The sequence below is a fragment of the Anopheles gambiae genome, chromosome X (genome assembly GCF_943734735.2).
Source record: "Anopheles gambiae chromosome X, idAnoGambNW_F1_1, whole genome shotgun sequence".
Lineage (NCBI taxonomy): Eukaryota > Metazoa > Arthropoda > Insecta > Diptera > Culicidae > Anopheles > Anopheles gambiae.
In genome coordinates this window covers 17,607,089-17,624,287 of record NC_064600.1, presented here as the reverse complement: position 1 = coordinate 17,624,287, position 17,199 = coordinate 17,607,089, and the positions used below count along the sequence as shown (strand labels likewise).

Sequence of the window (17,199 nt, the reverse complement as noted above, 5' to 3'; positions counted from 1 at the left end):
ACTTGAGAGAGCAACTAGCGGGAAGGTTAATCATTGATGTCGAACGGTTGAGAAGATCGCTGTTACCCGAGCGGGTTTGATTTACAACGCCGCATCCTTCGCGTGGCCCAAAGATCCGTTCGCCCTAGTAACAAACGTGGTTTTATGATTTGATACAGTATCAGTTAATAGCACCATTTTTATGGTTTGCAACTTATTACTTATGTTGCCTCGAGCAACAGAATTTTCTCAACTTGAAAGTCTGCGAGTATTAAACGCAAAAAAGTTCTTTTAACACTTTATTTACACGAAGGGTTAAAAAAATACTCTCTCTTCCGGGACTTTAATACGCTAGAAAAGGGCGTTTCTTTAGCCGTCGTTCCTTTAAATACCCTTTCGCTGGTTCTCGCTCGGCGCTACGGTCGATGCCCTTTCCCTTCGGTGTTCTTCGGTTATTCTTCGTTTTAACTGTCGCAAATATGGCTGAGTCACGGCGAAATATTTCGCCCTACGATCATGGCATCCTCTCTACGAAGACAGCGCCCTCTATGTTCATCTGCTCAAACTAGCATCACGATGAACGGACCGTTGATGCTTGTCAACAGTCCCCCCAGTGTTTGTAAACAACACTTCATTTGTCCGATACGTCGATAACTGCTATTTTGACAGCTGGGCGCTCGAGCACTTTACCGGATGCTGTCTGCACGTGCACCCGCCGTACTTGACCGTCGTTTGATTCGATCACATTTACAATGCGTCCTTTCGGCCAGCATCCACGGGGAAGAGTCTCGTCGATTATTAGTGCGATGTCACCCTCTGCGATCGGTTTCACCTGTGCGTGCCACTTTGTGCGTCGTGTTAAAGTTGGCAGGTAGCTGGCCAACCACTTTCGCCAGAATACGTCAGCGTATATTTGTGATGTTTTCCAAGTGTTCTTTAACATTTCGGGCGAGGGGTCCACTGTGGTGATCGGTTTGGCACCGGATGATGAGCCCACAAGAAAGTGATTTGGTGTCAAGGGAGCGTCTTCTTCGCGATCAACCGGAACATCAGTCAATGGGCGTGAATTTATGATATACTCAACTTCAATCAACCAACTGTTGAGTACGGCATCGGTCGGATACTTAGTGAACTGAATGTTCGTCAACGTACTTTTTATCGACCGAACGAGTCGCTCCCATGCTCCTCCGAAATGCGGAGCCGCTGGAGGGTTAAACGTCCACTTGGTGCTGGTAAGGCTAATCCCATCGACGATCTTATCAACATCTATTTCTTTTAGGGCTTCCTGAAGTTCGCGGCTCGCGCCTACAAAATTGGTTCCTCTATCGGATATGATTTCATTGGGTACGCCCCGGCGAGCTATAAAATTTTGCAGTACTAATATACAAGAGCTTGTTGATAATGTATGGGCCACTTCAATGTGCACTGCGCGTATCGTTAAACAGGTAAATAATACCCCCCATCTTTTTTCGCTTTTACGTCCATTTACCACGGTGAATGGGCCAAAATAGTCTATGCCGGTATGCGTAAACGGCCGGGCAAAGGGTGTGAGGCGACATTCGGGTAGATTTCCCATCATCGGTTCTCTGGGTCTAGCATCTTTTATACGGCAAAACTGACACCCGTTTCTTACTCGGTGACACGTTGCTCTCAACGCGGGTATATCGTAGATTTGACGTACTTCATTCATTATAGTGAGGTGGTTCATATGGCGGTACTTTCTATGATATCGATCGACGATCAAGTCGGTAATGTAGTTGCCTTTAGGAAGGATGATAGGGCGTTTCGTCTCTTCGCTGATAAAGGCGCAAGCGTCGATTCTACCTCTCACTCTCAAAATTCCTTGTTGATCCATGTAAGGGCTTCTTTTGTACAATTTACTCGCGGGGGATAAGCGAGGCTTAATATCGGGGTGGTCTCTGCAGTGTAGAAGTATTTTATATTCGTCGTGGAAAGCTTGTTGCTGTACTTCGCGTATTATGCTTAACTCGGACAGTTGCAGCTCTCCCATAGTTAGTGCTCCCACTTCGCGTCTTGCTTTATCTGCCTTCGATATTCTGCAATTGTTGATGAAACGCCAAACGTATCCAACCGAGCGTTGTAACCTTAACCATCTTGAAAAACGATCTAGTTTAAAAACAGGTTCTCGTACTATATGAGCGCATATTGTTTTTCGTAGCTCTTCATTTGTCGCTAGACCGTCTACATTTTCTTTTGGCCATTCTGATTCTGGTCGACTTAGGAATTGGGGTCCACTGAACCACTCGCTGGTCGTGAGATGTCGGCTTAACTTCGACCATTTGGTACCCTCGTCGGCGACGTTGCTTTTGGTAGAAATCCAGTGCCATTCATTTACCTCTGTGTTTTCTAATATCTCACCAATCCTGTGTGCTACGAATGTACTGTACCTTCGATGATCGGAATTGATCCATAAAATTACATCTTTAGAGTCGCACCAAAAGAAACGCTGTACGACTTTTTCACGGTGTGCATTGGTTATACTCTTAGCCAGTCTAGTACCTAAGACGGCTGCTTGAAGCTCGAGTCGTGGGACTGACAAGTACTTCAAAGGTGCCACACGGGTTTTCCCGCCGATGAGTGCTATCTCGACATCCTCCTCGTTTGAAATTCGAAAGTAGGCCACAGCGGCAAAACCATCTTTTCCAGCGTCTACAAATACATGAAGCTGAAGTTTAGAGGTCTCTAGTGATAATGACTTTCGGTAGCATCGAGGAATGGTTATTGTTTCTAGATGCGGGAGACATGATAGCCATTCATTCCATTTTTCTTTAAGCTCGTACGGGATTGGCTCATCCCATCCAGTACCGCTTCTCCAGACCTCCTGGAGCAGAACCTTCAGGTACAATAATAGTCCTGCAATGAGGCCTAAGGGATCGAAAATCCTCATTAACACCTGTAGGACTTGACGTTTCGTCGGGACTATAATCCCTTGCAGAAGCTCGGAGTTTAGCATAGGCGATCGGAAGCAGAATGAATCGGTTTGTATGTCCCACCACATACCTAATATTTTCTGTGTCGCAGATACTTCGTTCATGTTGAGCTCCTTTTGAGTAGATGTGCTTCCTGTGGCATGATTGAAAACCTCTGGAGAGTTAGACAGCCAGTTATGGAGGAGGAAGCCACCTTCGCCATGTATTTTGGTTACTTCATATGCTAAGGTTTTCGCTTCCGTTACCGTCTCTGTACTAATGAGCATATCGTCTACGTAGTGGTCTCTCTTTATACATTCGACTGCACGAGGATGCGATGTGGCATATTTGTCTGCGTTGAGGTTTTTCACAAACTGCGCACTGCTGGGAGAGCAGGCCGCTCCAAACGTCATTCTTTGCATGACATATTCATCAGGTTCAGTTTGCTCTCTATTCCAACGCCATAGGAATCTCTGTGCTGGTCGTCTTCCTTTACCAAGACCTGGTGGAACATCTCTCTTATATCAGCGGCCACTGCCACTCGATATTCTCGGAATCTTTGAAGTACTGATGTAAGGGAGGACAGAAGATCTGGACCTGTTAGCAGCATCGAATTCAGAGAGACCCCATGAAATTTGGCGGCGGCGTCCCAAACCAACCTCACCTTCCCCGGCTTGTTAGGGTTGACCACAGGAAAGATAGGAAGATACCACGTTTTGGGACCGATCGCTTGTTTCTCTTCTAGTGACAGCTTTCGTGCATAACCTTTTTCTAAATATTCTGTGATTTTTTCATTCAAGGTCGTTCGTAGTTGGACTTCACGCGTCATGCGTCGTTCTAGACAGTCCAGTCTTTTTAAAGCCATGCCTCTATTATTAGGCATCTTCACCATATCGAAGCGCCATAATAACCCCGTTTCGTATCGTCCATCTACCTGCTTTGTATGCGTGCATAGTAGGAGTAAGGCTCGTTCATCTTCTTTGGACATAAATGCCGAAGCGTTGCTGGAGTAAACATCTTCTAACGCAAAGCTTCCCTTGATTGCAGCTTCTACCCTAGCTTCCAGGTCCCGACAATCGCACGGATGAAGTCTATGCATCGATACAACTTGTTGTTTCGCAGAATGGTTTGCTTTGCCGAAACAACCGGACACTACCCAGCCTAATCGAGTTTTTGTTGCCGTTGGCTCGTTTACCTCGCCTTCAACGGTTTTCAGGGGTCGAGACAAACTGTAATTATCGATGCCGATGAGTAGTCTTGGGACGGCAGATACATATGATGGTAGGGGCAGAGATTGCAGGTGTTTATAGCGCGCTGATATGTCGCATCCATCAGCAGACTGAGGTGGAAGACCCAGGGTGCGAACCGTCCGCACAGCGTGCATATCGAAGCGACGGTCTCCCTTACGCGCACCGGAAATTATGATCGATGTCTCTACGGAATCGCTCTCTTCGCGGTTTTGACCCCCAGTCCAGCGTAGGCAAAGGGGCTTCGATTCTCCTTCTAGTCCGAGCTCCTTTAGTAAGCGTGACGGACGACCCCTCATCGAGTAGAGCTACCGTATTCAACGTTCGTTTCGGCCCGTGTAGTACAACAGGAATATAGCGCAACAACACTTCGTCAGCACTTCCTGTAGAATGGGAAAGATTAGACTCATACCTGGTACCGTTTTGCCCTTCCGGTGAGGGTGGTGAGTGTAGCAGAGGATGATGTCTCTTCGTGCAGCCGTTCTTGTTGCAGGGCCTCGTGATTCGGCAGGTAGTCCGGTGCCGTCTCAAGCATATGCTGCACAGATGTTCACCCTTTACAAGCTTCCATCGGTCGTTGGGAGTCAGCTGCAGGAAGGCCTCGCAATACTCTAGTTGATTGCATCGATGATCACATGCACATTTCTCTGGTTCGTGTTGAGCAGTCCGCTCAGTCGGGATGTGCACGTTGATGTTCCTCGCCCTCCGTCTATCGTCTGTTTTCGCCGCTGATGGGGAAGCTATAAGCGCAGCTTCTTTAGCACTTTTCATCCAGGTTCCGAAATCGGATAAGCTGGCTAGAGGTTTACCCAAACGCTGCATTCCCCATAAGAATGCGATAATGGGGGGGAGCCGTCCGACAAGTTCCTCTAGCAATGGACCATCGTATCGGTTTTCTAAGCCTCCGGTCCGCACTGCCGCACTGATCTCCTCTACCATCAGGGCATAGCTCACAAGGGTGTCCAACTTTTCCATCCGCGGCACCGGTGCATTTTTTATTTGGTCCAGCAGAGTATTGACGATCAGTTCCGGTCGTCCGTAACTGCTGCGTAAGGTGTCTAGAACTTCCTCCAGGTTTTCGGCCTTACGAAGGCGTAGTTGCACAGCCTTCAGCGCCTGACCCTTCAACGCCTGCTGGAGTCGAATGATGTTCTCGCCGTCTGTGAATCCACAAAGGCGGGTGGTTTCCTCATACGCTGAGATGAACATGTCCCATTCCTCCGGATTGCCAGAAAAGGGTGGCAACTTGGATGCACCCGTATGCCTCGCCGAGGCTTGGCTTTGGGACAGCTCTTGGCTGGTCTCAGCGGAACGTCCAAAGACGGTTGAACTTGGTGGTGGAACGCCATAAGAGGGGCGCGGGTCCATGGCGGAAACCACCATTTTCTGCTCCAGTCTTTCCAACCGATCCACTAGTCGATCCATAACGTTGGTGGATGCCCTCATCCTAGCGACGGTGCAAAGGGCGCATTTCCAGGATACGGTCGATGCCGCCTCGTCCTCGGAGAGACAGGAGATGTGGCACCATCTACCACAAGGAATGCACAGTATCTTGTTTCCTGCGTCCGTCTTCTCGCAAGCGTAGCAACGCGTTCTGACCTGCGGGGTCTGAGGAGACTCACTGCTTTTCTCCATACGTGCCTTCATTTGGTCGAAAAGCAGGCTGATTTCCTGCATCATATCCCTCTGATGCGTGGGCGTGGAGCTCCCCGGGTTATCACCGCTGGGGAATGACGTGGTTGGCAAGCCTGTCTCCTTCTGGCTGGATCTTGCGGCGCATTTCGGACAGAACCACTCGCGACTTCTAACCGAATCGTCCGCACCAACACACTTGGGATGATAGGCTTCACGACACTCGTCACAAAGCACGCAATCTTCTTCGCCTGGCGCGGCGCAGATTACGCATATAATATCGTTGGGCGCCATTTCACAAAACTTCACTTGCACGGTTCTTAATGTTCTGACTTGCCTCAAGAACTTTCCGGCACGCTAACGAAGCACTGAAATGGCACTTGCACTCGAGTATTTTTTTAAAATGTTGCCTCGAGCAACAGAATTTTCTCAACTTGAAAGTCCGCGAATATTAAACGCAAAAAAGTTCTTTTAACACTTTATTTACACGAAGGGTTAAAAAAATACTCTCTCTTCCGGGACTTTAATACGCGAGAAAAGGGCGTTTCTTCAGCCGTCGTTCCTTTAAATACCCTTTCGCTGGTTCTCGCTCGGCGCTACGGTCGATGCCTTTTCCCTTCGGTGTTCTTCGGTTAATCTTCGTTTTAACTGTCGCAAATATGGCTGAGTCACGGCGAAATATTTCGCCCTACGATCATGGCATCCTCTCTACGAAGACAGCGCCCTCTATGTTCATCTGCTCAAACTAGCATCACGATGAACGGACCGTTGATGCTTGTCAACAACTTATTTATTTTACAAATTACATATTACATAAAATAGACGCGTTTACAAGACACGCACTGTACAAGATAAAACGGGACGAGCACGCGCTACGTCCGTCCGGGTCGGCGGATAAAAGATGAAGAGACCGATCCCGAGCCCTTCATTCCCGAACTTAGTCGAGCAGCGCCGAGCTTAGCCGAACGCGTACGTCAAGCCCTTGTCACGTGGCGACAGGGTTGAGTAGCGGTGCTGCGCTCAGTTTTCCCAACAACCATGATTAAAAACAAGCTAATTTCATTTGATTTTTCAAAATCAATAAGAAGCGAGAAGATGTTTGCATTATTCGGAATCGTATTTAATAATGTATACCGGAGATGAAACCACCCACCCGCATGCAAAATGAAAATAAACTTAAATCTATAATGGCTGAAAACCGCTTCTCCACGTTTTTCGTAAATAGCGTAGCTCAGGTATAGTCTGTATAGTGTGTTCCAAGTTCCTTAATATGCATTTAATGAGATCAGTTGATCTTGATGCTTCTTCTTCTTCTATTTGGCATAACGTCCTACGCGGACATGCCGGCCTACACCAGGCTTTCGAGACTTAATTCTTTACCACGCAGCCGGATAGTCCATCCTTGCTACGGGGGAACGGTCCATTCTAGGTTTGAACCCATGACGGGCATGTTATTGAGGCGTTCGAGTTTATAAGCCAGTATTATAAGCGCCTTCAGAGCGTTTTAAAGGTTTTACAACTTTAGAAACTGTTAAGCATCTTCGAAAGTCATGTTAAAACGATATGTTAGTACACTCATAGTAAAGCATTCTTTAGACATGTTTAAGCGTAAAACGTGCAGGTAATGTTTCTTGGACTGGAACGTATCATGAACCGATACCGGTGCTGCAGTCGATCATGGAGCGATACCGATCCAGAAATAGCTCCCGATTTCATTCATATCATAAACCAATACCTGAAACTGTTCGGAATTCGGAACGATACCTGACCTAGTCCGGGTCAAGAACTGAAACGGTTCCAGTTCCAATTGATAAACCATACCCAGTAGTAATTTAGAAATAGTGTACGAATTCAAATATCGTAGGAGTTCACGGTACAAATTAGCGTAAAAGTTACCGTACAAGTTAAAAAAAAAACTTGTAACATGAATAAGAATATGTGTTACGCGAAAATGTCATCCATAAGTATTACTTAAGTTAAACATGTATCGAAAATTGCAAGACTACATCCAACATCATTGAAACACACAGGACTTTATCCAGTTCATTCGCTCCCTTCACTCCCTCTGCTGCTGCTGGCAAGTATCGGCATACCAACTCAGCTCATCGCCAGCTCCACTGCTCAACAGCTTAAACCTACGGAAGCAAAATACATAACATTAGCAAACTCATCAACAACCACACTAGCTTCTTGCCCACCGACCTCCACACGTGCACAGCGATCTTCGCCTTCCGCTGCATCTTCCGAGGCCTCCACGATGGCTTCATTGTGAGCTTCGTCGTGAGCTTCGTCGTGAGTGGTCTCTTGCTCGACGTGATCCTCGTCCACGATGTTTGCCTCTTCCAGGATTTTCTCCAAAGCTTCTAGGTTGTCACTTTCAGCTATCGGCTTTCCACTGATGTCTTCACTTTCACCTCGCTCCACAATGTCGCTCATTGCATCTTCTAGAGCCTTCTCGATTTTCGACTGATCCTTATCCGGCTTCTCGACACTCTGATCTTGAGCGACCTTATGCTCATCCCGTTCCTGTACGGTCGATATCAGACCATTCCCTGGCTCAGTCGCCAAGGGGGCCAGGTCGACCAATTCCGACGCACTCAGCTTTTTCTCTGGGGTGGTAGCCATGGCTTAGCCTCTGTTCTGCACACTGAAACACTTGAAACCGATCACGGATAATGTCACTGGACGACAAACAAGAATTGTAGCGCTCGATAGGGAAAGTTCCACTAGCTTAGACTTGCACTTAGACACTTGCACAACGCTCGCCACGAAGATGTTACTAGCTTCACAATATTTGAACAACGAAAGGGTGCGTGCGCAATGAGGGATCGGCTTTTATAGCCCTCTAATGCACAAAACATGTATGTAACATGCAAACAACAATGTATTTGTGTAATTGTATTCTTAGTATAAGTGACCAACCGTGTGCAGTTATTTGCCTGACTCATTCTTGATACTTCCCAGGGTTTCTCAGCATTAGCTTCGTTAAAAGACAGGATAGGTAAAATCGTGTAATAGAATGATAATAATGTTTTAATTTGTGTATGATCTGCATCAAACATCTGTGTTTTGAAACGTATGTCATCCTTCCGTGGAGTGTTGTCTTGGTTATTAGTTGAATTTAACTTTATCATGCTCGAAATGGGACCGTTTAGAGTGATATTCTGTTCGTATTTGATGTACTTTGTATACCTTGCGCTGGAAAGCCCTGCCCAGAGCACAGTTTCGTTCGGTACGTGCCTATATGATCACAAACATCGTTCGCTCATTGTACGCAAGTGTTCGCGTAGAGAAGATGATGCGATGAGTAATACTTCACCACAACAGCGCCACTTCGCTGTACAGGATTAGCTGCAAAAATTATTGATGATATTCTAGGGATGTACTAAAAGGCATATTGGCATAAAATCGTTGTAAAAACAACATTCAGGTTGTTTAAATATTCATTAAATATATTTTCAAATCTAGATAAGCTGTTTCGATGCGAAGTGCCGACAGTGCGAAATACAGCCGAAACGATCTTCACCGATCGATCGTTCTCAGGCACACACGGCTCTTTAGAGTAAGGTCGGCTTATGCCAGAGAGAGCGCGTGAGGTCTGGCTGCATTCTTTCATCTAACGCAGTGGTCTCCAAACTTTCCAGTTCGCGGCCCGCATTGATTTACAAATAACGTTTTTGAGGGCCATGTTGACGTTACCTCTAGAATGTTTGAAAGCTCAAATGTTATTTTGTTTAGAAAATACTTACTGAATGTATCATATGTATGCAGCTTTCTTCTAATTAATCTTGATTTTCATCTGTCAAAAGTAACAAATCATATTTTTTGATTAATTAATCCAAAAAACTAAGCTATTAATTTAAACCTTTAAAACTCATCGCGGGCCGCATACGATCCTGCAGCAGTAGTTTGGAGTCCTCTGAGCTAATAGATAGATACATTAAATTTATTCAATACATTTGTATCAAATTTATTTAATCAATAAAGACTATTCTGAAATCGTTAAAGCAACCGAGATATGGTATGGCCAAGCTCGGTTATGACGGTTAATATCATGGCCTATCCCGCAACTGGAAATATTCTAAGACAAAAGTCCTTGCATAATTTGTTTCTTAAATTACGAGAACGTTGAATATTAGAAAAGTCCTTAACTTTTGAACGAAGTTGTTATCCCAGCATGAACTGCTCTCGAACCAATATTTGGAACACCAATAAACAATAAACCAATAAACATCTACCGCGCGCGTTATCTATTTGTGTGTTATTATTTCAAATACGATCTTGGCCCACGTAGTCAAATGAGTTTGCTGTAGCTGATAGCAATGACTATTCCTCTTTTGTGTTTTGTGAAAATCGTTGATCAACGGGGGAAAGGACCGCCACGAGCTTCTACAAGTGACGTCAGACGTGCGCTACTTAGCGAAAGTCATCAACACAGCCTTAACTTGTTGGTGTTGCTGAAAAGTGCAATACACTCAAAAGATGTGTGGGAATGCAGTACATCAGACGCAACGCTCAAATGAGAGCGAACAGGGACAACGTCTCTCTTGATCTCACACAAACGCGTCGGTCAGCGAGAGTGTTTCAGTGTACCAGCATGTTGCTGTCGCTTCCTTTCGGATCGTCACTTCGATACGGCAGCTCGGTGAGGAAAGTTCGATGCAAGATGAATGCATATTTCGTAAGTGATTTCTTTTGCAGTGCGAGTGGAAAACAAAAACTAAACAACATTATGCATGCTTACACAGGAGGTAAGCTTCATCATAAATATATTCAAAAAGTTGGATCTAATTTGCTACCGTGCTTGTGCGTGTGTGTGGTGGATATGTGTGCTGCTCTTTTCAGGCCAAGTGCGTGACAGGTCGGCCAGCGTTGTGCCACTTCCAGAAGCATTTGCGCGGAATAAGCGCTTTTGTCTGTTTTTGGGCAACATTAGCTCGCTCTACGACGATAGAATGCTTGGTATGTTGTTGAACCTATATGGCCTCTTCCGGGAGATGATCTGCTCGCGCCCCACATTCTCCATCGCGGTAAAAAGCGCAATCGTCGTTTACGACCAGCCAGAACCGCTGGAGAACGCGGCCCGTCACCTGAACGGTGCTTGGCTGGCGGGCACTCGGATGTACGCGGCGGCCAGCTTTACTACCACCAGCCGGCCAATCCTGACGTCCACCGAGCTGCACGTTACCAATTTCAGCGAATGGATCGACGAGGAAGTACTACACGAGCTTTTCGGTCGGATAGGCCGGGTGTTGCAAATTGTAATGGGCCGGAGCGTGTACGGGTACCGTGAGGCGTATGTGTCGTTTAGGTCGGCCATGGACACGGAGGAGGCACACTTGCAGCTCAACGGATGGGATATGGGCGATGGATTTGCGCTCCGCGTGCGACATTCTTACACCGTGCACGGTGGAGCACCAGTTTCGCCGGCCGAGTTCCAGCGCCTGCAGACGAACCGGTTCCTCGGTGGGTACGTGCGCGTGTCCGGCTTGGGGCAGTCGTTCGGAGCGGTGCGGCTGCGCGAACTGTTTGGGACGTATGGCCTCCTGAGGGATGTGTCCGTGCTGCGGGATCAGGACCGAGAGCCGCTCGGTTGGGCGATATTGCGCTACCAGAGCGATAAACAGGCTCTTTTCGTCTCCCGCATTATGAACAACACCGTGGTGGACGATTCCCGTCTCAAGGTCGTGAAGCTGTCCAGCCAACTATTGCCGTTCACTGACGCTGTGTAAGTATGAGTGTGTGTTTGTGTGCGTGGAAGTGGAAAATTTCATTCAGTGATGTGTTTTTCCTACCATTTCCCAGTCCGATCGACTTGAGCATAGCATTTATTCCGGCGGTGGCTAGCTCATCGGCTGCCACATCCCTCTTCCCAAGAGCCTGGTTGGGTGTGTAATGTCTTCCACGTGCTTTCGCCCAGTCGCTGTTGGATTCCATATCGCTCATTCTAAAGCTTCGTTTATCAGCGAAGCATGCATCCTGGCATAGTGAAGAGGATACCCACGCTGAAGAATAGTGTTCGAATGCAAGTGAAATGTGCAATTTAAAGTTTGTTTTTTTTTTTAATCTTTGTATATCGATTCGAGGTTCACGTTTATTTTTACTTGAGCAAGGAGTGGAGCTCAGTGCATTAGAAGAAGGTTGTTTCACACTTATTTGGATGAATTTAGAATAACTCACCATTGTACTTACTGCCAATCGCATACCATTTCCATTATCAGTCTATACGAGCTTCGTTAGAAATATTAGAAATATTAGAAATATAACACTGGAAACTCTTCCACCAAGACGGGTTTTGTTACGGTGATGAGAGTGAAGTTCAAGAATGCTTGTTTCGCTAGTGAAATAAATCATAAATAAGAAAAAGCAATTTTGGAACTGTTTTAATTTAAAGGCATTATCAATGCCACAGACAGACACGATCTTTGGGATATAATTGTATGCAGTAATGGATATAAGCCACTGAGGCGCTCTGGAGCTGCTGACCAAACTTCCAGCGTTTTACGAGCCATAATGCTCACAGTTATCTCGAGCTGCACGAGAGACGAATGCCATAAAGCCTCGTAAAATAACACGACAGATGAAGATATGTGATCTTCATTCATCGATTGGGCACCGCGATCGCCGCCGTTTGTGCCGTCCGACGCAGACGGACGGTTTATGACATGCCCCCGGGGGTGGTTATGCGAAAACATACGGTTTGCGTCGCATCGCAAGCACCTTTGAAAGTCCCCGGCGAATGATGCTGCGAAGGAAGTATGAAAGAGGGTGATGGAGTGGGCCGAAGAAGAATCAGTAGAATGGAACCAAGCGGCCAAGAACATGCTGTCTTCCAAACGATCACTTTCTCTTTCTCGTTTAGTCCCACATTCTCTCTCATTCTCGCTTGCTTTTTCGTCTTCCACCGTGTTCGTTTGCAGTAAAGAGATTAAGTCCCAGCTGTTTTATCATTTACTTTTGTCTATTTTGCTCGGTCAATACCCCGATGCTTTGGAGAGCTTCTTCCGGCATATTGCCGTGGTCGAGCATATTTGTTGTAAATTTAAATACTTTAAATTTAAATTTGAATAGTGATTTCTATTCAAAATTGTCCTATATTCGTACATTTTGATACAATACTGCTCATCGTTGGTAAAAAAGGACAAGAGGAACTGTTGGAACCTTACAACAGCATGATAGAAGGGTTCCAACGACCTGTCGACATTAGCGTTAGGAATTGTTTAGGAGAAAAAGAGATAAGAAAAAAGGGAGAAAAAGCTAGGTGAAAAACGATAAAACGGTCTCGAAAGACAAATTCTGGCATTATCGTAAACGAACCGGCGGAATAAACAGACTAATTTTTTGGCAACAGCTAAAGTATAACAAAAAACCTTTAACGTGTTCGGCACTTAATTATTTTCCACTTCGTTTTCTAACAGGAACTATAACCCCAAACTCTCGGTTATTGAAGTTTCTAAATTCGTGCAAATAAGCTTTGAAGCTTAGTTTATCAAATATTAAAATTGAATTCAGCAACTCATTAATGAAGCAATCCTGTATCATGCTACGAATTGTTCTTGTTAGTCATTTACATGTAAGTAGGCCGTGTACCGTTTGGCGGTTAAGGACGGATATGTCTCAAAAGAAGCTCGTGGCTTGTGACAAGACCCGTCTTACCACCTGTCTGCGCGAGACAACTTGTCTATATCGGACGTTGTACCGGCTAAGCGCGAGAACGACACGACCGCTGAACGAGCAGCGGCAAGATAGCACGTGTGCGAAAACCAAAAACATAATGCCCGCAAAGCTCAGACGACCATTCTCGCGTCAGCCTTTCCATACTCACTGCTGCTGGAGAATACTTCCTCTTCTTCGTCTAGTGGCACAACAACCGCTGCCGGTCAAGGCCTGCCTGTACCCACTAGTGAAGTGGGCTTGGATTTCAGTGACTTTTTGTTACCGTTGAAGGATAGTCAGTCCTACGTATGGGGGCACGGTATATTCTGGGCTTGAACCCATGATGGGCATTTTCTTAAGTCGTTCGAGTTGACGACTGTACCACCAGACCGGCCCATGGAAAATACTTCACAGGAAAATAAAAGAAAATCTAACAAGGCACTGATCGATTGGTGACAAAAAGAAGACGTAGAAAACATCCACTGCGCTGCCAGTGCATTGGACTGTATCGATCTGTTCGATCTGTTTTAGCAAGCAAGATAACGTGGAAACTTCCGTGCATTATCAGATGTATTGTGCATGAGTCAGTTTAACTAGAAATAAAATGTTTTTTTCTAAGTTTGATATCCCATTGTTTCTCTATTAAAAGCCATATTCGATAGTCATGATGTACAATTAAATAAATTCGAGATAAAACAATGCCAAATCGTTGGGATATGCTTTCATTCGATCATCGAGTTAATTAATTGTATTCTTGTTCAGATTCATAACGATCAACGGGCTGCAAATAATAACGTCAATGTTTTACTATATGCAGACGATCTTAAGATGTTCCTTGCTGTTGACAATTCAAATCACTGCGAAATACTTCAAGATTCCGTAAACCGTTTTTTGACGTGGTGCCATGATAACGAAATGTTTGTGAATGTACAAAAATGTAACTTGCATTACTTTCCCTAAGAAAAGGATTCCAATAACTTTTAATTACAAAATTGGTCAAGACAGTGTGCTGCGGTCATCTGTATTATATTATAGTTATTTGATCTCGAAACTTTAGAACACAGGAGAAAGAATGCTCAATGTATTTTCATGCATAAGTTATTAAATGGGCTTATTGATGCACCTGAAATTTTAAATCTGATCAGCTTTTCTGCACCTACTAGGGATCTTAGAAGCAGGTCTTTAATCAGGATCCCATTTCGATCTTCTTCATTTGGCGCTAACGACCCTTTAATTAAAATGTGTGTCAGCTACAATAGACTTGAATCATCTGCAGATTTTCATATCCCTGTTTCTCGCCTTTGTCAGTTGTAGAGGGCTAGTGTTATTTATGTTTAAGTAGTTTACTAATTAAGAATATGTATCTGTTATTTAGGCCTATTGCCCGATAACGTAACTTAATAATAAATAAATAAATAAATAAATAAATAAATAAATAAATCTCCACAATTTCCTCGATTTACTTATTCTGTAGTGAGATGCACATCACATCGCTTGCGCCGAGATGTTCGCCCGGCAAAGCAATCGGGTGCAATATAACCGCACTGCTGCATGTAATAATTCGTCCGGCAAACCCTGGGCAGACAATTACGCTCAGACGATCTGCGCGAAACTGTATGTCAGTAACCATAGCATGGTAATTTCACCCGCACTCAACCTTTCTTTCCCCGTGAAACAAGTAATGGATGAGTTTTCGGATATCTGCTCAAGCAAATCGTTTCAGGATGCTATTGTTGAAATGCAACAAGACTCGATCTTATTCTACATGCTACTAAGGAGAGTAAGCTTTATTTCAAGTAAATGGGTGCGTTGTGACAATTGAACAAACTGAAGCTGTTGTTGAATATATTAAATAATATTAAAGTTTAATAGTTCAATAAGAATGCTGCGTTATTATAATCAAAGTAGAGTACACGAAATAACATTGAGCTGAATAGTTCTATCAAATGGGATATTAATAAAATTGTAGTGCTCAAAGATAGTCAGTGTATGTACAAATCAATGAATATTGAGCGTTATTATTATTGGAATACATCATCGTTGACAACCAGATTTCCAAAGTTTTCAAACATTGCATCGTCATCTTTATTCCAAGGAGCTTTGGAAGCTTTGCGACCAAAACGCCCGGCCTGTTGTCTGGTAGTGACGTTGAGTTTGGGTATAACAGCCTGACTTGGCCTCGGTTCGTCCGATCGAGCGCCACGTACTTTTCTTTCACTGCTGGTAGCACCATGCGAGGGATTCCGCTTGGGCTCGAGCTCGGATGTCTCCATTCCCCAGCGAACCTGCTTCATTTGTTCTCTGTATGGTTTGACAAACCAGCAGCCGTGGCGGGTCTTCATAACAAGACTGGCCACCTCCGCTGATTCTAACAGTACGACCACAGCGTTGGACGGATGGTGCCGGATCTTGGGCTGCATGCACAACAGAACTCGGCCGTACGGTGCGAACCGCTTGCAAATGGCGCGATGCGTTAGGTACTGCTCCTTGTTGCCGATTACGACAGTGCGTTGGTAGTGGTGCAGCTCGCTCGAACAGTCCCCATACGAGCACACCAGCAGCGGCTTGTTGTGGAACACCTTTCCGTTCAGTCGGCGGATCACATTTTGGACGTCCCGAGTGGTCGCGAACACGGCCGAGCCGTACAACAAGGACTCTCCAGTCATTGCATTTCGTGCGATCTTCGCTGAGATTACGGTCCCGGCCTTCGAAAGGTAGCGGCGTAGCAGCTGGTCGTTTACGTTGGGCGCCAGATTTCCGACGTACACGTGCGTGAGGGTAGCTTTTCGCTCCATTGCTTGCAATAACGGCTGTACAGGGGATACACGTGAACATACAGTTAGATGCAGTTTAGTGTAAGACTAGCACCATAAAAACCAAAAAACACACACCCACTCTCATACATACATAAAAACGGAGCAGCTTTGCAAAGGCACTATATTCCAATACTCACACAATAATGGAAAGCTGAGTCTGCAAAAACAGATCCGATCAGTAGCACGGTCAAAGAGAGAATGCGAGCCACGCTCTAGCGCAAGAAGGTACGCATCGAAAGTGTTTTGAAGTGCTCACATGCACATTCATGCACACATCATCCGGTTAGAGTGTCCAGTTGTGCATCTGTTTATGTGACTAGGTAATGTTCGAACGCAATTGCGTCCACTGCAATCTCAAAAGTCTAATGCCCCATCCCGGAGTGACTTCTTAACCCTAACTTCGCTGTGCTACCACTACACTCCTTTATTGTTTGTCAGCTATTGTTCCATTGAGCTGTTGGCAATGCTCTTGGGATGGATCATATAATTTTTGCTCCGTTTGGAATATCTTGCAAACGCAAGACCAGCGCGGGGGCCATAAATCATCGGACACCGTTCCGGCGGTCTGACATGACTGGTATCGTACAGCTCACCGTGTCTGGAGCCGTATCGATGTGATCGATACCCAGTCTATGGATGGACGAAGATCGCAAGGCTTCAATCCGTGACAAACAGCGAAAATCGATCGTTGCTTCTATGCGTTCGCTTTATTTTTTTTTATAAAAATATTTATTTCATGTGTTTATTTACTTTACATTATTTACAATAGACAACAGGAAAGGACATCTAAATCAACCACAGGATCATTGTTTCCAATGATGTGGATGATATAGTTTGAAAATATGCGAAGTATTTCACTACAAGTTGGTGCACTTAAACCACTTAACTCAGGAACGTGTAGATCTTCGTAAGATAGTTGTCTGTTGGGACTGATATCGT

General features: G+C 45.2%; 1 protein-coding gene across 1 annotated transcript; it reads right to left on the bottom strand.

Annotated features, from left to right (window-relative positions):
* Positions 1–15,465: 15,465 nt before the first annotated feature.
* LOC4397779 (uncharacterized) lies at positions 15,466–16,239 on the bottom strand. The gene has a single exon (XM_001230461.2). The coding sequence runs from the start codon at positions 16,237–16,239 to the stop codon at positions 15,466–15,468; it is 774 nt and encodes a 257-aa protein (XP_001230462.2).
* Positions 16,240–17,199: the final 960 nt, after the last annotated feature.

Excerpts from the sequence above, each read along its gene's own strand:
- LOC4397779 (XM_001230461.2), bottom strand. The coding sequence starts at position 16,239 with ATGGAGCGAAAAGCTACCCTCACGCACGTGTACGTCGGAAATCTGGCG.